Source organism: Zalophus californianus, chromosome 7 (genome assembly GCF_009762305.2).
Source record: "Zalophus californianus isolate mZalCal1 chromosome 7, mZalCal1.pri.v2, whole genome shotgun sequence".
Classification (NCBI taxonomy): domain Eukaryota; kingdom Metazoa; phylum Chordata; class Mammalia; order Carnivora; family Otariidae; genus Zalophus; species Zalophus californianus.
The window spans coordinates 114,302,230-114,327,783 of NC_045601.1; the positions used below are offsets into that span (position 1 = coordinate 114,302,230).

Below are 25,554 nucleotides of genomic sequence, written 5' to 3' on the forward strand. Positions count from 1 at the left end.
AAGGAAGATGGAAGAAAGTGGCCAAATGCCTCACCTCAGAGAAAGGCTTAAAAAAAAAAGACAGCAAAGTTAAGCAGCTCAGATTCAGCATGAGATAGATATATCACTTGATTTTCCACATCCTACCTTACAGTCCTGATTCTCCGAAAGAACCCTCTCCCAGGAACTCTGTTTCCTGCGGTCCTGGACTCCTGAGAAACAGGCCTGTGCCCTGAACTCTTGATAAAGGCAGCAAAACAGAGCAGGAACTTGAGTAAACCGTGGGCAATGTGGTCACTACCTCCTCTGCCCTGTGGCTGGGAGGGTCTCTCCCAGACCAGGGAATAGTCCATAGGCAAGCTGGAAGGGAAACTAGTAGAAGTACACCAGGCTACTGCTTTCTGAGCTCACATGCAACACCTTGGAACTGTCTGACCTCTGGCTTTTCATTAAAGATTTCAGCAGCCTAAAAATGTCTAATTTTAAACCAAATGGAAAAAAAAAAAAAACTGGGTAAGAGGATGGAGAATCTGAAAACTTAGCTGGCTAAACTAACCCAACAGAGAAGTCTTAAGGTCAGGATTTAAGACAATAATACGTGGGGGCTGGAAGAGGGTGGGAGCGAAAGGGGTAGGAATTAATGAGAGCCTATAATCTTTATCCTAAAAGCCCTGTTGCAAGGTGGATAACATTAGTCTCATGGTAACAAAAGATGGAAAGGCAGCTTAGGAACAGAGGCTGGATGAACTGCCAAAGTCACTAATGCAGCTAGAAAGATGGTGGAGCTGAGTGGGATGTGAATCGATGATCTCTCTGCTACACCATCCTGCGTCCCAAAGTTGGTTCTCCACAGAGTAAGCAAGGCCTCCGTGCCCCTGTTGTGTTTCCTCCACTTTTTCTCTTCATCTCATTCCACTGAAAGGAAGATAAATGTAGCTAAACAAGAAAGCAGAAGCTAAGGATGGGCATGGTGGGCTGGGCGTTGCTCACCAAAGCCCTGTGCCTTTCCACAGTCAGACGTTCCTGCCCCAAAGCCAAGCTTATAAAGTCAAGGCCTAGGCCTTTCCCCAAAGAACAGATCCCCCACCAATGCCCATGCCAAGCACACCTGCCCAGCTGCAGGCAGCCCCTCCCTCTACAACCTCTTGGCCATGGAGGGCTCCCACAGCATCTGTGCAGGTAGGGAAAAGAATAATAAAATAGCAGCAGCAGCAGCAGTAGCCACCGTTTATTGAGCGCTTACTATTTACCAGGTACTGTGCTAAGTGCTTTACTTCTACCATCTCATTTACTTCTCACAACAACCCTATGAGGCTCGTTTACAAAAAAAATAAGGCTTAAAGAAGAAATCTGCCAAAGGTCCCACAGGTAGTGACAGGAGCAGGATTCAAAAGCAGGTCTGATTTTTTCTTAGCCAGCATGCTATGCTGGCCCCTGCAAGACACACCTATCAGAGCAGACATGACAACCAAAAAGTCTAGTCCCAGGGTACAGCCACCCAACAGATGTTACTAATCATGGAGCAACTCAACAGCAGGGAAGAGGGTGGCCTACAACAGCTCCGTGCCTAGAAGACATTTCCAGTTGACTGAATTCTAACTCCAGCCATGGCTCGCCACAAAAGCCTCTCCCTCCTGTTCTTCTCCACTCTTTGTCTCGTTCCCAGACTGACAAGTCTGGTTGTCTGTTCCCCTTACAACAACTCATTCCCTGCTACCCTCCAGCACTCTTTTCTCCCCATCCTTTTCAACAAGAGAAACAGACAACAGGAACAGAGCCTGGAGGCATCATGAGCCCCAGCTTGTGGTTAGGTTCTATGCTTCCCATCTGGTTCCAGCCCTTTGAACAGGACTTGGCATATAGTAAGTGCTCAATAAACACCTCATTGAGTGAACAAAAGGAGTGAACAACTTTACCTCCTGTGGCTGCAGTTTCTTCATCTGGGGGTGTGGGAGAAGGTGCAAGGACTACATTAGATCAATAATCTCCAAGATTCCTTCCTGCTCTAACACTGTTTACTTTCTAAAGAATATCACCCTTGAGATGAGCTTCCACTGGAAAATCTTTCTGGTCTTTTGCTTTTCTGCCCTCCAAGAGCTACTTCTCTGATGGTTAAAAATAGGTCCCTCTATAGACTTAGTAGGGACCAAGGTGGCTTAGTTATACAGCTGAACCGAGTGATCCTCTTTCCCCTAAATCTAAAAGCTTCTTGAAATAGCATGTCTTCCCCACACCACCACCCCCTCACACAAAGCCATCATTCCCAGAACAGAGCTTTCTGGATAGCAGACACCCATACTGACCCCCTGAAACAGTGGTTCTCAGTTCTCTCCCCATGGGGGTTTTTGGTAACATATGTGGGGAGTGTCTGAGTTTGTCACAAAGACCATGCGATGAGGGAGGGGATGCAAATGGCAGTTACAAAGATCAGGGATGCTAAACGCTGAGAAATGTACGGGACATTATTCTAATAATGAAGAATTATCCTGTCCCAAATGCCACTTGTACACCTGTTGAAAAATGCTGCCTTAGACACCCTTCATTTGGGTTTCTAAGCACCTTAACTGTTTGTCTCACCTTGAAGCAAAGGAAACACATTGCTCTCAGGGCACCATCGAAACCACAAACCAGACAAGGGTCCAAAGCAGAAGTCTAAATTTGAGGGCACAGAAGAGAACAAACGTTCACCAACCATGCTTGGGGAAGGAGGTCCTGGCTCAGGGCCAACACCAGGCCAAGAAGAAACCATCAGTCCATGGGGAGCCCTCCTGGGCAGGCTTACCTGTAGGAGGGTATCTGTGGGACAGTGACCATGGGGACAGTGGAGGGCGTATCTCGGCCCATTTCCTCCGGCTCCTTCTTGATCTTCTGCTTCAAAGTCATCTTGCTCTTCTTGGGCACCCCCTTAAGGGGGCCACCTACCCCGCCTTGGCCTTCATCTTCCTCCTCCTCTTCTACGTCTTCCTTCTCTTCCTCCTCTCCACAGCCCTCCTTCAGCCCTTCCTCCTCCCCAGCCTCACTGAGGTTCCCGGGGGAGTCACCCTTCCTCCTAGCAGTGGCAGCACCTGGCGGTGAGTGGGCCTCACAGTAGGCAGTCTTGCGTACTGTGAAGATGGTACCGTTGAGGCTGGTCTCACGCATGGGCTCAATCTTCATGAAGAGCCCAGCCCGCTGTGCACATGTCACATGGAAGGCTGTGTAGCAGTTCACCTTATGGCACTGGATGGCTGCCCCCAGCCCCTTCTGCTTGCAGATATAGCAGGTTAGTTTCCAGCGGGCAGGTGGGATGTTGTCGATGCCCTCAATGGGCTCCAGGAACACGGTGTTAGCGAAGCAGACTTCAGGGATCCAGATGGCACACACCACATGCGCCCAGTGCCCATCGCTGGTCTGTTTGAAGGCGCCGCCCTTATTGGGGCAGAGGACGCAATCCACGGGCCGGGAGGGAGACTGTAGGCAGCAGCGGCATAGCCACTGGCCCTCAGGGATGTAGGGGACACCGTAGCACTCCTGGTGTACAGCCAGGTTGCAGATGTCACAGAAGAGAATGACGTTGCTGTTGTGGCATTCATCGTCCAGGCACACACAGCAAAAGGCGTCTTCGTCAATAAGTGACTGCTGGGCGCCACTGCTGCGACTCTCCAAGTACGACTCCTTCTCAAGCCGGTCTACCAGCAGCTCAAAGGTGTCTGCTGACACCAAACTGTGCCCATCTACACGCCGCTTCTCATTCACCATGTCCAGCCAGGCAAGGTCCTCCTCATCCATGTCATACTCTACCTCCGCATCCAGGTCTTCAGGTGGCTTCTCGATGTAGCGGTAGTAGGCAGCAGGCAGCGGGGGTGCTTCTGGCTGGCTGCCTGAGTCCACCATGCGAAAGCTGGGTTGCGGGAGGTGGAAGGAAGTGCCGGATGCATGCTTGGAACAGGACTCCTTCTTCTTGCCCTTGGAGGAGGGTTTTTTGGACTTGCCAGGGAACTGAGGCTGCTCACTGTTTTCCTTGTTGCTATTGCATTCGGTGATATCCTGGGCGGTCAGCTCATCCTCTGTGATGATCTTGAGTGGGTCATAGATGCTGATTCGGTGCAGGCGTCCATCAATGTCCACCTCGACGATCCGCTGGGCCTGGGCATATGTCAAGGTCTCCCGAGTAGGTGAGCACTTCAGACTGTAGGGGGATGGGGAGCGCCGGCCCTCGGCATTCTGCCGCGACTTCCGGCGAGGCTTCCTCATGGCACCTGGGAACCAAGGGGACAGGCCTAAGGAGAAACCAGGAGACTGAGCTGAAGGTTCAGGCATGCACTCATTCACCCATCCATCTGAGCAAGTGGCCACCAGGAAGACTGTCTCTTCCTTCTCTCTGAACATCCTGCCCCTCAGACATCCACACAGCTTGCTCCTTCAAGTTTTTTCACAAACATTGCTTCTCAATGAGAGCCGCTCTCTGACCACGCTTATCTAAAACTGCAAACCTCTTTCCGCCGCCAGCAATCTTACATTCTACTTTATTTTTCACTATTAACACTCACCATTTTTTATTATGCTATCTAATTTGCCTATTAATCATGAATGTTTGTTTCCTTCCACTAAAATGTAAGCTCCATGAGGGGAAATATTTTTGTCTATCTTATTCACTGCTGTATCCCCAGCACCTGGAGTGGTGCCTGGCTCCTAAGTAAGCACTCAATAAGTACTACTTGCATGAAAGGAGAAATCCAACATGCATGATCCCTGCCCTCCAGGTGCTCCATCTAACTGAAGACTCAGAAAAGTAAAAAGATCATTACAATACAACATGGGGAGACATCTAAAGTTCTAATGATGTACATAAGGCTGTGGGATAGCTAACTATGCAAAAGGAGGGGGGAGGTCAAGGGTTCTGAAAAAAAGAAAACAAGAATAGCATCCACTTTCAAGCTCTGTACATGACCAGCGGCCCCATCAGAGGATCAAAAGCTCACAGGTCTAGAGCCTCTCCCAACCCAACTGACAATGATCAAAACCCCTATCTCCTGACCACGCCCAGGAATGAAGAGGCGAGGGTACCTGAAATGTCGACTATGTACAGTCTACAGACTTCAAACTACAGTATGCAGGGTTTTCTCTGGAAAAGGCAGCATTCAGGATCCACTGGCTAGTACATCGCTAGGCAGAAGCACTGGAAGCTCTGGGAGTGGCCCCCAAGTGACACTTAAGTTTTAAGTGGCCTATCTGGGACCCTCATTGGACCTACGGCCAAGGTGACTGGGGCAATATCTGAGGTAAACTCTCAATGCATTCTGTTACTTCAAAAGTTCCTCTCTCCCCAAATACTTACATCCAGTCTATCCTTGTGCAGCAAGGAGAAAGCCCTAAAGTTTCCCATATCATGACAAGCTCATAAGGAGCTGTGGTAGCAGTTACTACCAGGAAAGTCATTAGGGGATATGGTGCCCCAAGGTGTGGGCAGAGACTTGGAAAAGTACAAACAGTGAGAGGATTTCAAAGAGAAAACAGTTTGTCACCTTGGTTGCAGGATCTACCATCTTTATCTATAAAGCAGAGATGATGATGATGATGATAATTTAGCACACTTTTGCAAACTATAAATCCTCTTTACTTTTTAAAAAAATTTTTAATGAGTCTCTACCCCCAACATGGGGCTCAAACTCACAACTCTGAGATCAAGAGTCGCATGCTCCACCAACTGAGTAAGCCAGGTGGCCCAATCCCTTTTACTTTTAAAATTTCTCTCAACTAGTTTGGGAGGTAGAATAGATATTATCATCTCCATTTTACAGATGAAAAAACAAGCTCAGAAAGGTGTCACTCAACCCAGAGGTAGTTAAATGATAAAGCTGCAACTCAAGCTCGGATGATGTGCTGAACTCCTCCCATTGGGAAGAACACCACAGAGATGCCATGGTCTGGTACAAAACGAGGCTCTGGGGCACTGCTTTGGTTCTAATCTTGGCTCTGTGCGACCTGGAGAAAGTCACTTAATCTCTCTGTGCCTCCAGACTACACCAGTAAAATGAAAATAAAATCTACCTCTTAAGGGCTGCTAAACGTTAATAAGGTATTATTAACATCCTTATTTAAAAGGCTTTCCGATCCCAAAGTGTGACTGAAACAAACAAACAAAAAAACAACTTGGCTGAGCAACAGTGCCAGGCAGGCACACAACCCATTTGGGACAAAAGGCAACAGAATCATCACAGCAATTCTGTCCAGGTTCCAGAGGCCCTTGGCCACTACATGCCTGACAAATGCCAACTCCCTGGGGGTAGCCCAGGCCAACAGACCTTCTTCATTGCCCCCACGCCCTCATGGGCAGGGAGATCCTTGCAAAGGTGTGGAAATCTACCTCAATACTAACCTGAAATAGTTTAGACAGAGGGTGTGGAGCCTCCTTTGTTAAAAGCGCCGCATATTCTTCCTCCCTACCTGCAACCTCCTTGGCAGCTTTGGTTAGCCCTCACCCAAGCAGCAAGTACCTATGGAAAACCTCTTGGGTCCTACCGGAGCCTCTAGGCACTGGGAGGGCAAATTCTGGAAAGGGAAGGGCTGCTGCTGAGGAAATGAGTTTCGCCCACAAGGAGCTTCCAGTCCAATTTTTTGGCGGGAGTTTCTCAACCCACACAGCCCTTCCCACAAACACACCTCCAAATACCCCCCAACGCCCCCAGGTCTCCTCAGCACTCCCTAAGCCCCCACTCGCCCATCCCACCCACGTCCTCGAAGAACGAGGAGTTTCTGCAATTAAGACTGTATCCCCTGTACCCCACGAGAGACTCATGAGACAGGGGACAAACCCAGCCAAGGCTCCTGCCCCTTTAAAGGGGCACCTCTTCCAGAAGAATCTTGACCCTTCCGAGGAGAAAGGAGGGAAATAACATCACCTCCCCTGAGGGGAGGGGGCGAGCGCGCCCGAGACAGACTGACGCGGAGTCCGACCCTCAGACAGAGAAAGCTAGCGCCAGCGAACCAGCAGGGCAGAGAGGCGAGCGCCCATTGGTCGCCTCACCTGCCCGTCAGGAGAAACCGGGGGGCCAAGGGACGACCAGGGGGTGGAACCCTCCTCTGGTCTGACCAATTGGAGAACATGGCGGGGGCGGGGTTCGGCGGCTCGCCAGCCAGGGCCGGGGGGGAGGGAAGCAAGATGGCGGCTGCGGGAGGGGGTCCTCGCTTTTCAGCTCCCCCCTCACCCGCCTTCTCCTTCCCCGCCGCCGCCCTCGCTCCAGGAGAGCGCTTTCGCGCCGCCCCCGCCCCCCTCGGGAAGCCCCCCGCTTCCCTCTCCCCGCCCCCCCCCCGCGCAGTCCCTGGTCCCCGTAGGCCCCCCTGCCCCCGCCCTCGCTCTGTCCGGCCCCGCTGCCACCCCCATTACCTCAGCCGCTGGCCCGGCCCCACCGTTCGGGGCCCCTGGGCGCGGGCGGGCCGGCCGTCGAGCGGGTCGGCGCGGCCCGGGGAGCGGAGCGCGGCCTCCTCCCGCGCTGGCCTCCGCGGCCACCGCCGTGCCCCCTCCTGGCCCGCGCTGGGGCCCCGGCCCGGCCGCCGCCGCCGCTCCCGGGGGAGGAGGGGGAATGAAGCCGCTGCCGCCGCCGCTGCCGCCACGGAGCCCGGCCGAGGGGAGGGAGGGATCAGCCCCCAGGCAGGATCCGCCCCTCCGGCCTCCCCCCCGCCACCTCCACCCCTTCCCTCGCTCCCTCCCTGGCTCCGCGGGCTCTCCCGCTGAACAGGAGCGAGAGCGCGAAAGAGGGGGGAACGGGAAGAAAATCCCCCCGCCCGTGCCCGGCGCGGCGGCGGCCGGGGCGGCGCGGAGAGGAGCGCTGAGCCGCCGCCGCCACGGGGCACCGTCCCCGGCTCGGCCTCACGGTGGCGGTGCGGACGCGGCAGGGGCGCCGAGCAGAGACGGGGTCTGCACCCGCCGTGGCCAAGGCTCACCGTGGCCCAGCCCGCCGCGGGGCGAGCCCCACAAGGGAGCGGGAGACGTTGGGGTCTGGTTGGGAAAGACGGGGATTCCCTAACCGTAGAGTGGTCAGTCGTTCCCTCCCCCTAGCCCTGTGGAGAGGTGACTACAGTCTGGGGCAACAAACCCCCTCCCCGACTACAGGGCCCCTCCAGAGGTTAAGCCAGGGCAGTTACTAGAGTCAAAACCGCTCTGTAGTTTCTTGGGGTGGAGGTACCTGCACTACTCCCAGAAAGTCGCCCTCCTTTCCCGGCCGTGCTCTGTCTGGTCCGGAGGACAAAGGTCTAGCGATGTCCATCCCCTCCCCCAGTGAGGACAGCCGGAAAAGACCCTCTGTTGTGTACAGGTGAGCGTCTTGTTCCTCATAGGACATCCTTCTTAAGAAACAGACCTGACTTTTCGTTATGTGCTCTTCTCTCCCTTATGTGTTTAAAAAGAGTAAACATAAAAGTTTGACGGTCTACTTAAGGACGTCTGGTAACTCGTTTGTCACTGTAGACATGGGAAACACTCTCTCCTTAAACCTGGTTTGGCTAGGAATCGGTTAATTTAATGCAATAAGCGGCTTTCTAAAAGACTCTTGACAAATGGCAACTTCAGACTTTTAGATATAATCAGACTGGCTTTTGTTTCGATAAGTAAATTTAAGAAGAGGAGACGACTTCTTTGCCACCCGCCCCCTTCGCCTATAAATCAGAAAGCTTACCTCATATGACTGAAGTCTTAAGTACCAATATTTAATGATGTGTATAAAAGATGTATGGATAGACTGCCTTTAAATGTGAAGATGAATGACATATTTTGAAAGCGTTTCCTCTGCCCGCGCTGGTGGTGTAGCTTGGTGAGACTTCACAATTTCTTGCCTGGTTCTGATGATCAAGGACACCGATTCTAAAGTCAGAGGATGAAAGATAGTCTTAGGTTGCAAGTGTTCCAAATTAAACGGAGCATATTTCTACTTTTGAAGTATAGATGTTCATTATCCTAAGGAATTTAAAAAATTATGTTTTGAATTTGCAAATTTGGTGAAAGTAAGGAAGCTAATTGTATTACAAAGATGTTTTTCTGATTACATGGTAGCACCTTGTAAAAGTGATAACAGAGTGATAGCAAAATTCTGTTAACCAGTTTTCTGAAAGAAAAGGGAGTGTCTTGTGGAGCTAAGCAAGGGCAGGGCAATGTTTTCAAAACTGTGATGATGAAGGAGTATGAATTAATGTCAAGTGTTCTAAGGCTAGGGGGAATAATCATTTGGAGGGAAGGTGTAGATAAAAGATAATTAATTGTGGAAGGGAAAGCCCCAGGCGCAAGAGAATATTACAATTACTTTTAGTTAAGGGGGAAAAAAAACCCTGAAGACTAAAAGAAACAAGAATACTGAATTTCATTTCTTCTTCTTTTAAAATATGAACTATATCCATTTATACATATGACCAGTGACTTTCATTTCTTGGTAAATGTTCACAAAATTTATTTAGCACAGTTCCTATTTGTGTGATCGGGAGCTATCTTTTTCCACTAAAGTTAATGAATAGATACCTTGGGAAAATGCATTGGTTTTCACTTCCAACAGTTAAGTATAAAATAATGATTTAAATGCTATTGAAAAAGCATGAAGTTAATACATTTGATTTCCAGGTCTTTCTATTCAAACTTTTCATAGTAAGACCTTATGCAACGGAGTGTTTCTCTTCTATTTTCAACTTCCACTTTCTTAATGGTAACATTACAGTGGTCCTCAACTTTTATTTTTTGACATTCATTTTTGACATTTATTTACTTATTTTTGACATTTGGGATTGGTTTCTGTTAGTGTAACTCCACACATAACCAGTTCACAATGATGTAATCTTAAATGTAACATGGGACAATTATGTCATTAAAAACAAATTTGGAACATGTATCAAAAATCCCAGAGGCACTAAATTTAATTAACTTTAATCTTTAGCTATTTTAAAGAGCTTAAATTCACTAGCCCTCAGCCCTTCCATTAACCCATATAGCAATTAAGTTCAACAAACACAGGCACAGACCTTTGTTTACAAATAGTTGTTTTTCAAAATTTTGCATTTTTGAGTAGAAACTAACTTATTTGGAGCGGGAGCATGTTTTACCATTTAGATCTAAAAGAGGAAACATGAATATAAAAATTTCCCCCCTCAAGTTTTTTTCAGCATCTCAGGATATCTTTGTCAATGCTTTCCTATTATCATTAGTTTACCGAGGCAAGAAACCTCTCAAGGGTCAGAAGCAATACTACTGGATTAATAAAATATGTACGATGAGAGAAGATAGGTTTTGATTGATTGTTACATTATTTTTAATAGAATATTCCTTCCTTAGACCTTGGCCAAAAGAAGTATGAAACCATAAATGGGAAGAATGTTTGAGTTTGGAATCATTGTGATATTTTTATACCATAATGAAATGGTTTAAGAATATAATATTTGCTTAGAAAAAGGAAAATGTTTAGGCTAACAACAGGCTTTAAATTGAATACCACACCTTCTAAATTTAATTCCATTCATTTATTCCTCTAGCAGACACTTATTGAACACCTACTGTGTGGCCAACCTGTACAAGTCGCTTTGGAAAATGACAAAATCTCAACCTAAAAAGGTCCCAGTGATCATATTTTTCCTTGTCTTGAGTAATGTACAATCAAGAAGCAAGCTAGAAATAACTAGAAAACACATGCAGGAGAAATTAGATAAGGCAGTGAACAGTGTGGAGCTGCCATTATTCAAATGGAAGATGGGAGGCTTTTTTTAGCCAGATTCTAAATAATGATGGATGTGAATTGGTGAAAAGAATGTAGAATGATGTTATTAGGTTGGTGGCAGGGCAGCCCAGGCAAAGGAACAATATGCAGGAAATAATAAGGAAATTATTCTAGCTGGTCTATATGGGCACATGTTAAGAAAAGAAAAGCTTGAATTGGATATGGGATATGGCAAGGGTATAAGGATAATAAAAATAATACCTAACACTTATGTGGAAGGTAGTATGCTTAGTGCTTTACATACTGTATTATCGAAAATCTTTGTTGTACTTAGAAAACAAATTAGTTTAATAAAGGAAATCTATTGACTCACATAACCAGAAAGTCCAGGAGTATATCTGGCTTTAGGCAAAGCCAAGAGACTCAAATTATATCATCAGGATACTGTCTCTAGCAGTCTCTCAGCCAACCTGCACTGATAGCTGTGACCAGAAAGACATGATACTCTGATGAAGTCTGACCATTGTCCACTACTAGAACCAGAGGACATGGGCAGGAGACATTTCTCCAACGGTACAGTGGGCATATACAAAACAGGTCCAGTATACATGGACCTATTTCTTATTTATCAATTTATTAACTCAAATTATTATTATTATTATTATTATCCCCATTGTATATAGGATAAATTAGAACTAGGAACAGTATTAGGTAAACCAGGAAGAATTTAGTATAAGTAATTAGGTATTAAGACAATAAAAGGGCATTAACCAGAATGATAGATGGGATGGTAGAGAAAGAGGAGAGAAAGGAAAATTCAAATCAGAAATCAGAAGACAAGGGTGGCTGGGTGGCTCAGTTGGTTAAGCATCTGCCTTCGGCTCAGGTCATGATCCCAGGTCCTAGGATCAAGCCCTGCATCGGGCTCCCCGCCCATCGGGGAGTCTGCTTTTCCTTCTGCCCCTTCCCTTCCCCTGCTCATGCTTTCTCTCTCTCTCTCTCTCTCTCTCTCTCTCTCTCTCTCTCTCTCTCTAAGATAAGTAGAATCTTTAAAAAAAAAATCAGAAGATAGATCAATAATTTGATGCATTTTAACAGGATCACCTTCACCAATGTAGATGGGCATTATCCAATCTGTTGAGGACCTGAACAGGACAAAAAGGTAGAGGAAGGCCAAATTTACTCTCTGCTTGAGCTGGGACATCATCTTCTCCTGTCCTTGGACTTGGTGCTCCTGGTTACTGGGCCTTGGGACTTGGACTGAATTATACCACTGGCATTCCTGTTTCTCCAGCTTGCAGATGACAGATTATGAGATTTCTGGACTTCCATAATTGCTTAAACCAATTCCTGTAATATCCCCATCTCTATATATGTATATACACATATATGCATATACATGTATACACACACATACAAACATACTATTTCTCTGGATAACCTGGACTAATACAGTCAAAGTTAAGCTGTGGATTAGAGCATATTAGAGAATTCCAGGATTAAAGCGTTTTAAAGTCCTTGAATTGTCTGGGAAAAGCTCAAAGATTAATATTACTCTTTGATTAGTCAAGAATACCTACTGTAACATAAAGTATGATTCCATTACATGAAATCCTTAAAAACACAAAATCTATAGTATAGATTTTGTCTATAGACTGTAGTATAGATTATAGTATAGATTATAGTCTATAGACTGTAGCTAGCTGCCCACAGGTGGAAGAGAGGACTGACTATAAAGGGGCATGAGGGAACTTTTGGAAATGATGGAAACAATCTGTAAGTTGATTGTGGTGATGGAGAAACATTTGTCAGAAGTTTTCGCACTACTGATTAGTTGTAGTTTACTTTATATAAATTGTACCACAATTGAGTTGAAAAAGAATACCCCTGTTATAATTTTTAGACTAACCATTAAGAGAATGAAAAAAAAGGACATAACTCACAAGCTAGTAAAGAGGAAAAAAGGAATAATAAAATAACCAACCACAAAGAAAACAAGGAAAAGGAACATACAAATAAGCAATGAAATGAAGGCAGATTTAAACTCAGTCTACCTTCTACACTGTGGTACTCTATCATGAGAGGGAGACATTTCTGGAAAAGTTTAATGACAGATGGTTAGAATGTATGGATTAAACACATGCATGTATCCCCCAAACTTCATTAATATGTTAGAAAAGGATAAAAAAGATAAAGTCCACAAGAACAAAGAGACTGGAATAGCAGATGAGAATATCAATAAAATTTTGAAGACTGGAAGTAGATGGATGAACAAATCAGAAAAAGCTAAAACAAGTCTGCAAAACGAGCCAGTAAAAACCTGATTCATATTAGACCACTATAAAGGCTTAGAAGTACGAGACTGCAAATTATCTCTGAAGGAGGGGTGGGCATAGTAACTGGGAGAATAGACCTGAAGGTAGAATTGGCTGAAAAATCTGTTAAAGGGGCAGTTAGAGGCTGCCAGATCTCCCCATTACTCCTTGGACATTTACCATCTCAAGAAACAAATAAAGAGATCTGGACTTGGGGATGTAGTTTGTTACCAAAGATGGCAGGGCTGAAATGCCATTTTGGAAAATGGGAATTAAAATGAAGCTCTACATGATGAACGGTGAGACAACCCCTTCCCCACCTCATTCCCCTTCTCAGGGCTGCTAAAGAGGAAGGGGGAAGCTGGCACAAATTGCTGGGACCTGTGGTCCAGAAGGGGGCTGAGAAAATCCCATGAAAACATTTTTAGCCAGCCCATTTTTTCAGTGGGGAATTGTAAAAAAAAATGTTTTCACAAGGTCAAAATCCTTAGTGGCCCTGCCCTTTCCCCAGCTCATATTTGAGAACACTGGAAGCCAAGTTTATATGAGAGCCATGATAGATACTCAAATTGTTATCCAAGAACCAGTAGTATTGGCATCCTCTGGGAGCTGGTTAGAAATGCAGAGTCTCAGGCCCCACCCAAGACCTAACAAACCAAAACCTGCATTTTAACAGGATTCCCCCAGGTGATTCATATGCATATTAAAGTTTCAGAAGGATATGAGAGAATTCCAGGATTCCTCTCTCAAAATAGAGAAAAGACCCATTTATGAATAATGATGGAGGAAATCTGTAATAAAAAAAATCCAGCTTTCCATTTTTGCCTTATACTGAAGCCCACCAGATATCAAGTACTGTCTCATCCTACCCCATCACACACAATTTTAAATAGCCTTTTTTATTTAAACCTCTTAAAATTGAATAGACAGTCGAGAACCAACAGACAGATGAGAAAAATCTCTTGAGAGAGCCCAAAACAAAGGAAAAGAAGGAAAACAGTCAATGCAGAGAACCAAGAAATCTTGACAAACAAATGAGTATCTTAGCCTCAAAGAGTAACATCCATGAAACAGGAACATGATATTATTAGGGAAAGAGAAACAAAAAAGAAAATAAGAGGAAGGTCTTGAAATTAAAATATGAAAGATTTTTAAATATATAAAGGGACATTTGGAAGGTGAATTTGAGGAAGTCTCTCAGAGAAGAGAAAGAAATAGAAAAGTAATCAGAAAAGAGAATTTGAGGATGAATTTGGGAAGCCTGATAACCTCCTTTAGAGTAATTCTAGAAAGAGAAATGACAAATTTTCCCAGAAAGGAAGGTAGTGAGTTTATAGAATGAAGGCTCCCCTAGTGCTCTGGTACAGTGAATGCAAAAAAGCCTAAAATAAGAACACCAGCACTAGAAAAAGGGAGGATCCTAAAAGCTTCTGGAGAAAAGAGACAGATCTCATAGAAAGGACTAAGATCAGAATGATACCAAGCTAGAAGCCAACAGAATAACCCTTTTAAATGCTGAGAGAACATTGTGTTACCTATAGAAGTCTATGCCTAGCCAAAATATCAATCACGTGTGAAAATAGTATAAAGACATCTTCAGATGTGCAAATTCTCACTTATCTTTTCTCAGGAAGCAACTGGAAGACACTTTCCACAAAAATGATGGAGAAAATAATCAAGAAAAATAAAAGTCACGGGATCTATAAAATGGGATCCAGTACAAGAAAGAAGCAAAAGGCAACCCCAGGATTATGGTAAAGGGAAATCTTGGGAAGAATTGTGCCCCACCTCTAGAGTACAACCACTGGACTTGGAGGACAGAGGGAGGACCCTGGAAACAACTGGAATGGATAGATTACCAGAAGCATTTGACCATATGACAGGAGGTTTTTAAATACTGATGAAGAGTTTGTAGATGAATTTAATAATATGTACATACAAAATGAAATTTTTAAAACAGGCACTTACTAAATCCAGGAAAGACAACTCACATGAAAAAGAAATGTAATTTCAGTTGAGGCAATGTGGCTCATTTGCAAACATTTATATAATAGTGGAAAACAGAATAAAGAGGTAGCTAAAAATTATGATAAAACAATTTTGGGAATATGAGGTGAGTGGTAGGAGACCTAAGAGGGTTAAATCCTCCTTGTCTATAGTTGAAAGATAATAATGTATAAAATCAAAAGATCAAGAACTAACAATAAATGCATGCTATTTAGAAATGAAAGATAAATACTGGAAGAAACGACCGAAGATTTGAAATAGCTGCTTTTGAATTGGGAGAGCAGGAGTTGGGGTAAAGCAGGGATCTCTGATTTTATTTATTTATTTATTTATTTATTTATAAAGATTTTATTTATTTATTTATTTCAGAGAAAGAGAGCACAAGCAGTGCGGGGAGGGGCAGAGGAAGAAGGAGAAGCAGACTCCCCACTTAGCAGGGAGCCTGATGCTGGACTTGATCCCAGGACCCTGGAATCCAAAGGCAGACACTTCACCAACTGAACTACCCAGGCATCCCTCTCTGGTTTTATTTTTAAGCCTCATAGTATTATTTGGCTTTTTATAACTGTGTAATTTCATAAAGGTTAATATGAAATATATTCAAAGATAAATGATATTATTCCAGAGCTAAGTAAATGGATTGACAAGTGGCTATAATAAATTAGCTTTCCAATTCAATATGGCAGAAAGAATGCCCATGATAAAGAAAAGAGCTAGCATAGCAGGCCTGACAGCCATCCTTTGAAAGGCCTACTTACAAGGTTGGCGTCTGGGAACTTGGATTTTGTGAAGGTTCTCACCACCCTAACTGATAAGAGTGGCTCACTGTGCCTAAACTATTTGTGCAAAAAATAGTTTATGCTAAACACCTGCTTTCCTTCTGGAAGTCTGGAATTTGAGTAAATTTGAGACGGCAGAAGGTGCCTATGTAACCAGCCCCTGATAAAAACCCTGGACAGAGTTTCTAATGAGCTTTGCTGGTAAACAACACTTGCTTGACAGGTTGTTACTGTTGTCCTATGTTACTCCACAGGAAGAGGACTCATGGAAGCTTGGTCCTGGTTTCCTCCAGACTAAACCCCGTGTGCCTTTTTTCTTTGCTGATTTTGCTCTGTATCCTTTCTCTGTAATAAATCATAGCCATAAATACAGTTGCATGCAGAGTCCTATGATTCCTCCTAGCCAATTATTGAATCTGGGGTTGGTTTTGAGGACCCCTGACACATATTTTATTCCAAGTATCAATTAATATAGCATAAGTACAGGATATGTGTTTGCAAGCAACAAAACTCCAACTCTAGCTGTTTTCAGGCAAAAAGAGAATTTATTGGAAGGGCTTAAGGAGGGCTCACAATTGACAGGAGACTGGAGGACAAGCTAGAAATCAGTTTAACCAGGTCATTGCCACCACTGCCTATATTGTAAATACTATCTTAAATATTTTTCTGTTGGTTGCTTGTATTGGGACTACAATATATTATTGCATATTCATCTCGTATTTAGCGACCTTGCTAAACTTTCTTATTATTTCTAATAATTCGGTATGTTCTTAAGAGTTTTCTCTTTAGATAATTATATTATTTGTGAATAATTGTTTTGATCTTCCCTTTTCAAATACTTTTCTTTCTTTCTTTCTTTCTTTCTCTCTTTCTTTCTTTCTTTCTTTCTTTCTCTTTCTTTCTTTCTTTCTTTCTTTCTTTCTTTCTTTCTTTCTTTCTTTCTTTCTTTCTTTCTTTCTTTCTTTTTTTCTTTCTTTCTTTCTCTCTCTCTCTCTCTCTCTCTCCCATCCTTCCTTCCTTCCTCCCTCCTTCCTTCCTTCCTCCCTCCTTCCTTCCTTCCTTCCTTCCTTTCCTTCTGTCTATCTGTCTGTCTTACTGCCCTTCAGCACAATGTGGGATAGAAGCAGTGATCATAGACTCCTTATCTTGTTACTCAATTTAAAAGGAAAGCTTCTGGGGCACCTGGATGGCTCAGTCATTAAGCGTCTGCCTTTAGCTCAGGTCATGATCCCAGGGTCCTGGGATCGAGCCCCACATTGGGGTCCCTGCTCGGTGGGAAGCCTGCTTCTCCCTCTCCCACTCCCCCTATTTGTATTCCCTCTCTCGCTGTGTGTCTCTGTCAAATAAATAAAAAAATCTTTAGAAATATAAAATAGGGCCACCTGGGTGGCTCAGTCATTAAGCGTCTGCCTTTGGCTCAGGTCATGATCCCAGGATCCTGGGATGGAGCCCCACATGGGGCTCCCTGCTCTGCGGGAAGCCTGCTTCTTCCTCTCCCACTCTCTCTGCTAGTGTTCCCTCTCTTGCTGTGTCTCTCTCTGTCAAATAAATAAATAAAATCTTAAAAAAAATAAAAGGAATGCTTCTGACATTTCCCCATTAAGAATGATGTTTACTTTAGGTGTATGTTAAATACCCTTTAACAGATTAAGAAAGATCATTTCTATTCTTACTCTGCTAAATGTTGTTTTATCATGATGAGTGTTGAATTTTATCAAATGATTTTTCTGCATCCATTAAGATAACTGGTTTTCTCCTTTACTGTTACTGTGAAGGATTGGTTCTCTAATAATAAACCATTCTTGTATCCCCAGAATTAGCCTGACTTTGTCATGATTTATTACCTCTTTTATACATCACTGATTTTATTTGCTAATACTTTAATATATTTGCATCTAGGTTCACTTGTGAGATTGGCTGTAATATGATTGCTTGGAATTAAGCTTTATTAATCTCATACAGTGAATTGGGAATATTTCCTCTTTTTCTGTTTTCTGGAAGAGTTTATATAAGATTGAAATGGACCGCTTCTTGAAAAGTTGGTAGAATTCATCTAATAAATTATTTAATCCTTATGATTTCTTTGTAAGAAATTTTAACTATCCTCAGTTTCTTTAATGGGTATGGAATTATATGAGATTTTTATTTCTTGAGTTATATTTCTCTAGGATTCTCTTCATTTAAGTTTTGCAAAATATTATCTTTAAATCTCTGCTGCATCTGTACTTTTGTCCCCCTTTGCATTACTAATATTTTTTTTCTTTTCTCTCCCCTTCTTGTCAATTTTATTAGTTTTTTTCCTCCTGGATAACCAGATTTTGACTTTGTTGATCTTCTTTATTCTATTTACTTGATGCTCTGATTATTTTTATTTGCTTCTTTCCACTTTCTTTGGGTTTATTCTGTTATTTTTCTAATTAAGTTGAGTGTCTAATTCTTTAATTTTCAGACTTTCTTAATTTCTAATATAAACATTCAAGCCTATAAGTTTACTTGAATCATCACTATTATTTGTTTGTTTCTCAAGCCTTGATACATAGTTTTTTTATTATTGCTCAGTTCTAAATATTTTTTACACTTCTATTATGATTTCATCTTGGACCCAAGAGGTGTTTTTCTCGTGTGTGTGTGTTTCATTAAATTTTTTATTTTGAGATAATTATAGATTCACATGCAACTGTAAGAAATAATATAAAGAGATTCCATGTACACTTTATCCAGTTTCCTCCAATTGTAACACCTTGCAAAACTATAGAAAATATCACAACCAGGATATTGACATTGATGAGAATTCAGCTATTAATCTTACTGAGGCTCCCTTATATGTGATGAATCACGTCTTCCTTGCTACTTTCAAAATTCTCTCTGTCCTTGGTTTTCAACAGTTTAATGTTGATGTGCCTAGGTATGGATCTCTTTGAATTTATCTAACTTAGAGTGTGTTGAGCTCCTTGGATGTGTGGATTAATGGTTTTCACCCAGTCTGGGAAGCTTTTGGCCATGACTTCTTCAAATATTTCTTTCTCTCTCTCCTCTCCTTCTGGGACCTCCATTATGTATATATTGGTATACTTCATGGTATTTTATAGATCTCTGATATTCTGTTCCTTTTCTTCATTCTTTATATTCTTCAGACTGGAGAATCTCAATTGACCTGTCTTCAAGTTTGGTGATTCCTTTTTCTGCCAGCTTGAATCTATAGTTGTGCCCCTCCAGTAAATTTTTGATTTTAGTTATTGTACTTTCCAATTCCAGAATTTCTATTTGGTTCTCTGTTATACTGTCTCTTTACTGATGTTCTCTATTTGGTGAGACATTCTCAGACTTTCCTTTAGTTCTTTAGGCATGGTTTCCTTTAGTTCTTTGAATTTTTTTTTTTTTTTTTTGAGAGAGAGAGAGAGAGAAATCGGTGGGGGGGGCAGAGGGAGAGAGAGAATCTTAAGCAGGCTCCACACCTCAATAAAATTTATTTTACTTTTTTTATTTTTAAAAAAGATTTATTTATTTATTTTAAAGAGAGAGAGAGAGAGAGAGAAAGAGCAGGAGGAGGGGCAGAGGGAGGAGAGAGAATCTCAAGCAGACTCCCCACTGAGACAGAACCCTACACAGGGCTCAGTTTCACAACCCTGAGATCATGACCTGAGCTGAAATCAAGAGTCAGATGCTTAACCCACTGAGCCACCCAGGCGCTCCTCTTTGAACGTGTTTATAATAGCTGATGTAAAGTCTTTGTCTAATGAAGTCTATCCCTCTGGGCTTCCTGAGAAACAATTTCTATTAACTGCTCCCTCTCCTCCCTTCATATATGTCATATGTTCCTGCTTCTTGGCGTGTCTCATAAGTTTTTGTTAAAAACTAGACATTGTAAATAATATAATGTGGCAACTCTGGAAATCAGATTCGCTTCACTTCCCAGAGGGTGTTTTTGTTGCTGTTTATTGTTTTTACTGCTGGTGTTTGTTTAGTGACTTTCCAGAACTAATTTTGTAAAGCCTATTCTTTGTCATATGTGGCCACCATAATCTCTGCTTGCTTAGCTTAGCAATCAGGTAATGAATGGACAGACACTTCCTTACATGCCATTCATTACTAGGTCTTCCAGCCTTCGCTAAGTGTGTGTGTGTGTGTGTGTGTGTGTGTGTGTGTGTCTTAGGATATATCTTCAAGACTCCAGCACACTGTGGACAACTCTGCTTTAATCTTTACTTCCCGCCTCAAGGTCTGCCAGCGGTGAGAGAAATTATAGTCTTCTCAGGCCTTTCCTAGGCATACACATAGTCCTGTACATGCATGTGTTCTTCTAGATTTCCAGGAATATGTTGGAACTTTTCTAAGGTACCCATAAATATCTTATTCCCAAGTTTTTCCTTTTAAGTTCTTGTCTACTTCTTTGCCCCACCCAATTGTTATCCCCTCTAAAACACCAGCGATGTTAAACAATTGCCACTGATTGTTTTCCATAAATGTTCCAGGGGAAAGGGTGTTCACATTGAATGAGCTCTGAGTCAGTTCAAATAAATGCAAGCCTTGAGTGAGGTGCTTTACCTAGAACTTCCAGACAGGTCAAATAATTACTATTCTTCGAGGATGGGGCCTTTGAGAAACTCCAAAACCCATTCTGTCCCCTTTAGTGATTACCAGGCTCCTGGTTTTTATGGGTACCGTTATTGCAGGGCTGTTGGTTTCCAACACCACTGTGAAACTGAGGAGAGAGGGATAGGAATAGAGAAAGCTAAAATGCCACAAATTCTCTTGTTTACTGAGATACAGCCATTTTCCATGAATAAATATTTAGGTTGTTATGAGCCTTTGGTTAATTTCCAGAGTTCTGAAAATGTTGATTTTGATAATTTTTGCCAGTGCTTCCATAGCTTTTATCAAGAAGCAAATTTTTGATGGTCCTTACTCCACCATTTTGAAAGTGGCTTCTATCATAATGACATCAATACAGTCAAACTAAAGAACTATTTCATCACCCCAAGGATCCCTTATGTTGTTCTTTTATAGCCACACCTATTTCCTTCCCAAGGAGCCCTCCTAAATCCTGGCAAGCACTAATCTGTTCTTTATTTCTATAGTTTTGTTATCTCTGGAATGTTTTGTAAATGGAATCATACAGTATATAACCTTTTGGGATTGGCTTTTTTTCATTAAGCATAATTCTCTGGAGATCCATCCAGATTGTTGCCTTTATCAATAATTTGTTCCTTATCATTGCTAAGGAATAATCCATGATATGGATATACCACAGTTTGTTTAACCATTCACCCACGGAAGGACATGTGAATTGTTTCCATTTTGAAGCCTTTACAGATTAAGTGCTATGAACATTTGTGTACAAGTTATTATGTGAATATGTCTTTATTTCTCTGGGATAAATGCCCAAGAGGGCAATTGGTGAGTCATGTGGTAATTTCATGTTTAGTGTTTTTAATAAACTGCCAATCCAGAAAACAAAAAAAATAGACAGATATTCCATGTTCATGAATTAAAATAATTAATATTATTAAAATGTCCATTCTACCCAAAATGATCTACAGATTCTATGTAATCATTATCAAAATTCCAATAGCAGTTTCCACAGAAAATAGAACAATCCTGAAGTTTGTATAGAATCACAAAAGACCCCAAATAACCAAGGCAATCTTTTTTTTAATTTAATTTTATTATGTTATGTTAGTCACCATACAATACATCATTAGTTTTTGATGTAGTGATCCACGATTCATTGTTTTCATTTAACGCCCAGGGTTCCATGCAGTACATGCCGTCCTTAATACCCATCACCAGGCTAACCCATCCCCCCACACCCCTCCCCTCTAAAACCCTCAGATTGTTTCTCAGAGTCCCTAGTCTCTCATGGTTCATCTCTCCCTCCGATTTCCACCCCCTTCATTTTTCCCTTCCTTCTCCTAATGTCCTCCATGCTATTCCTTATGTTCCACAAATAAGTGAAACCATATGATAATTGACTTTCTCTGCTTGACTTATTTCACTTAGCATCATCTCCATGTTGATGTAAAAGTTGGGTATTATCCTTTCTGATGGCTGAGTAATATTCCTTTGTATATATGGACCACATCTTCTTTATCCATTCATCTGTTGAAGGGCATCTTGGCTCTTTCCACAGTTTGGCTATTGCGGACATTGCTGCTATGAACATTGGGGTGCGTATGGCCCTTCTTTTCACTACATCTGTCTTTGGGGTAAGTACCCAGGAGTGCAATTGCTGGGTCATAGGGTAGCTCTATTTTTAATTTTTTGAGGCACCTCTAACACTGTTTTCCAAAGTGGCTGTACCAACTTGCATTCCCACCAACAGTGTAAGAGGGTTCCCCTTTCTCCACAACCTCTCCAACATTTGTTGTTTCTTGCCTTGTCAATTTTTGCCATTCTAACTTATGTAAGGTGGTATCTCAATGTGGTTTTGATTTGAATTTCCCTGATGGCTAATGATGATGAACATTTTTTCATGTGTCTGTTAGCCATTTGTATGTCTTCTTTGGAGAAGTGTGTGTTCATATCTTCTGCCCATTTTTTGACTTGACTATTTGGTTTTTGGGTGTTGAGTTTGAGAAGTTCTTTATAGATCTTGGATACCAGCCCTTTATCTGTAGTTTCATTTGCAAATATCTTCTCCCATTCCGTGGGTTGCCTCTCTTTGTTTTGTTGACTGTTTCCTTTGCTGTGCAGAAGCTTTTTATCTTGATGAAGTCCCAAAAGTTCATTTTTGCTTTTGTTTCACTAGCCTTTGGAGATCTTCAGAAAGAACAAAGCTGGAGGCATCACACTTTTTTTTTCAAACCATATTACAGACTACACTAATCAAAACAGTATGGTATTGGGGTGCCTGGGTAGCTCAGTTAGTTAAGCATCCAACTCTTCATTTCAGCTCAGGTCATGATCTCAGGGTCATGAGATTAAGCCCTGGGTCAGGCTCCATGCTCAGTGGGGAGTCTCCTTGTCCCTCTCCCTACCCGTGCTTGTGCTCTCTCTTTCTCTCTCTCAAATAAATAAATAAAATCTTTAGGAAAAAAAAACAGTATGGTATTGGCATAAAGCAGACACATAGGTCAATGGAACAAAAAAGAGCCCAGAATAAATGCACACATCTATGGTCAATTAATTTATGACACATGAGCGAAGATATACAATGGGGAAAGGACAGTCTCTTCAATAAATGGTGCTGGGAGAACTGGACAGCCACAAACAAAAGAATGAAACTGGAGCAGTATCTTACACTATACACAAGAATTAACTCAAAATAGATTAAAGACTTGAATATAATACCCTGAAACCATAAAACTCCTAGAAGAAAACATAGGCAGTAAAATCCTTGACATTGGTCTTGGCAATGAGTTTTTGGATCTGACTTGAAAAGCAAAGCTAAATAAGCAGGACTACATCAAACTAAAAATCTTTAGCACAGCAAAGGAAACCATCGATAAAATGAAAAGAGAATCTACCAAATGGGAGAAAATATTTGCAGATCATAGATCTGATAAGGAGCTAATATCCAAAATATATAAAGAACTCATACAACTCAATAATAAAATACCCCAACAATCCAATTTAAAAATGGGCAGAGGAATAAAAAGGAATGAGATCTTGCCATTTGCAACGACATGGATGGAACTGGAGGGTGTTATGCTGAGTGAAATAAGTCAATCAGAGAAAGACATGTATCATATGACCTCGCTGATATGAGGAATTTTTAACCTCAGGAAACAAACTGAGGGTTGCTGGAGTGGTGGGGGGTGGGAGGGATGGGGTGGCTGGGTGATAGACATTGGGGAGGGTATGTGCTATGGTGAGTGCTGTGAATTGTGCAAGACTGTTGAATCACAGATCTGTACTTCTGAAACAAATAATGCAATATATGTTAAGAAAAAAAAAAAGAAGATAGCAGGAGGGGAAGAATGAAGGGGAGTAAGTTGGTGGGGGAGACGAACCATGAGAGACGATGGACTCTGAAAAACAAACTGAGGTTTCTAGAGGGGAGGGGGGTGGGGGGATGGGTTAGCCTGGTGATGGGTACTAAGGGGGCATGTTCTGCGTGGAGCACTGGGTGTTATGCACAAACAATGAATCATGGAACACTACATCAAAAACTAATGATGTAATGTATGGTGATTAACATAACAATAAAAAAATTTAAAAAAATGGGCAGAAGATCTGAATAGACATTTTCCCAAAAAAGACATATAGATGGCCAAAAGGCACATGAAAAGATACTCAACATCACTAATCATCAGGGAAATGCAAATCAAAACCACAAAGAGATATCTCTTCACACCTGTTAGAATGGCTATTAATCAAAAAGACGAGAAATAACAAGTGTTGGCAAGGATGTGGAGAAAAGAGAATCCTTATGCCCTGTGGGTGGGAATGTAAATTTGTATAGCCACTGTGGAAAACAATAAGGAGTTTCCTCAAAAAATTAAAAATAGAACTACCATGTGATCCATTTCTGGGTATGTATTCAAAAGAAATGAAAGCAATAGTTTGAAAAGATATCTGTATCCGCATGTTCATTGCAGCATTATTTACAATAGTCAAGACAAGGGGGTGCCTGGGTGGCTCAGTAAATTAAGTATCCAAATTTTGATTTCAGCTTAGGTCATGCTCTCAGGGTCTTGAGATTGAACCCTGCATTGGGCTCTGCTCTAAGTGTGAAACCTGAATAAGATTTTCTCTCTCCCTCTCCCTCTGCCTCTCCCCCAACCCTAAAAAAAAAAAAAAGTCAAGACATGAAAACAACCTAAGTGACCATCGGTGGATGAATGGATAAAGAAAATGTAGTATATACACACAATGGAATATTATTCAGCAATAAAAAAGAATGAGATCTTGCAATTTGCAATAACATGGTTGGATCACGAGGGCATTATGCTAAGTGAAATAAGAAAGACAAATTCTGCATGATATCATTTATATTGGAAATCCACCAACTCATAGATACAGAGACTAGATGAGTGGTTGCCAGAGGTGGAGGTTGGGGTAGGGGACATGAGTGAAGGCAGCAAAAATGTACAAACTTCCAGATATAAAATAAGTCCCGAGTATATAACATACATCATGGTGACATGGTGACTAAAAATACTATATTTTATATTTGAAAGTTGTCAAAAGAGGAGATCTTAAAAGTTCTTATCACAAGAAAAAAATGTTATAACTGTGTATGGTGATAGACATTAATGAGACTTACCGCAGTGATCATTTTGCAATATATACATATATCGATTATGTTGTATACCTGAAATTGCTAGAATGTTTTATGTCAATTGTAACTCAAATTAACAAAAAAATATTTCCCCAGAGACTTATTTTTTCACCCTGTAGAGCAGGTACTAAATCAAGAAAGAGTTGCCACCACAATATGAAATTTATTCAAAATTGGTGAGGAGGTAATAAAAATGTATCTTTTAAGTTAAAAAATTTTTAAGTCAAAATTACATTGTCTTCCTGAACCAAAACGAGTGTTTAGATAGAACACCAAAAGGACAATTGATAAAAGAAAAAAAATGGTAAATTGGATCTCATCAAATTAAAAAATTTATATACTTTAAACACCATTAAGAAAGTGAACAGATGAGTCACACTGAAAAAATATTGAAAAGCCTTGTGTCCTTGCAACTCAGTAATATCTAATTAAATAATTACCAAAAGATTTTTTTTTAAGATTTTATTTGTTTATTTGACAGAGAGAGAGAGAGAGAGCACAAGTAGGCAGAGAGGCAGGCAGAGGGAGAGGGAGAAGCAGGCTCTCTGCTGAGCAGGGAACCCGATGCGGGGCTCGATCCC

The 25,554-nt window shown here is 42.1% G+C and overlaps 1 protein-coding gene and 1 long non-coding RNA gene across 10 annotated transcripts in view; one reads left to right on the forward strand and one right to left on the reverse strand.

Annotated features, from left to right (window-relative positions):
• BRPF3 (bromodomain and PHD finger containing 3) overlaps nt 1–8,200 on the reverse strand; it is a 58,901-nt gene extending 50,701 nt beyond the window's left edge. For 7 of the 9 annotated variants that reach the window (XR_003521379.2, XM_027601846.1, XM_027601845.2 and 4 more), the window contains exons 1-2: nt 7,346–7,479; nt 2,762–4,238 (exon numbers count right to left, since the gene is read on the reverse strand). Coding sequence is in view for 8 of the 9 variants with exons in the window: in XM_027601846.1 (XP_027457647.1) it covers nt 2,762–4,212 (1,451 nt within the window). In the remaining variant the exon portion in view is untranslated. Of the gene's footprint in view, nt 1–2,761; nt 4,239–7,345; nt 7,480–8,144 lie in introns of those variants that run through there. The other 2 variants (XM_027601843.2, XM_027601844.2) reach the window with 2 other exon arrangements.
• Nucleotides 8,137–15,372, forward strand: LOC113926643. Its single transcript, XR_003521380.2, has 3 exons — nt 8,137–8,273; nt 14,595–14,718; nt 15,341–15,372. It is a non-coding gene; the product is annotated as an uncharacterized LOC113926643 (long non-coding RNA).
• Nucleotides 15,373–25,554: the final 10,182 nt, after the last annotated feature.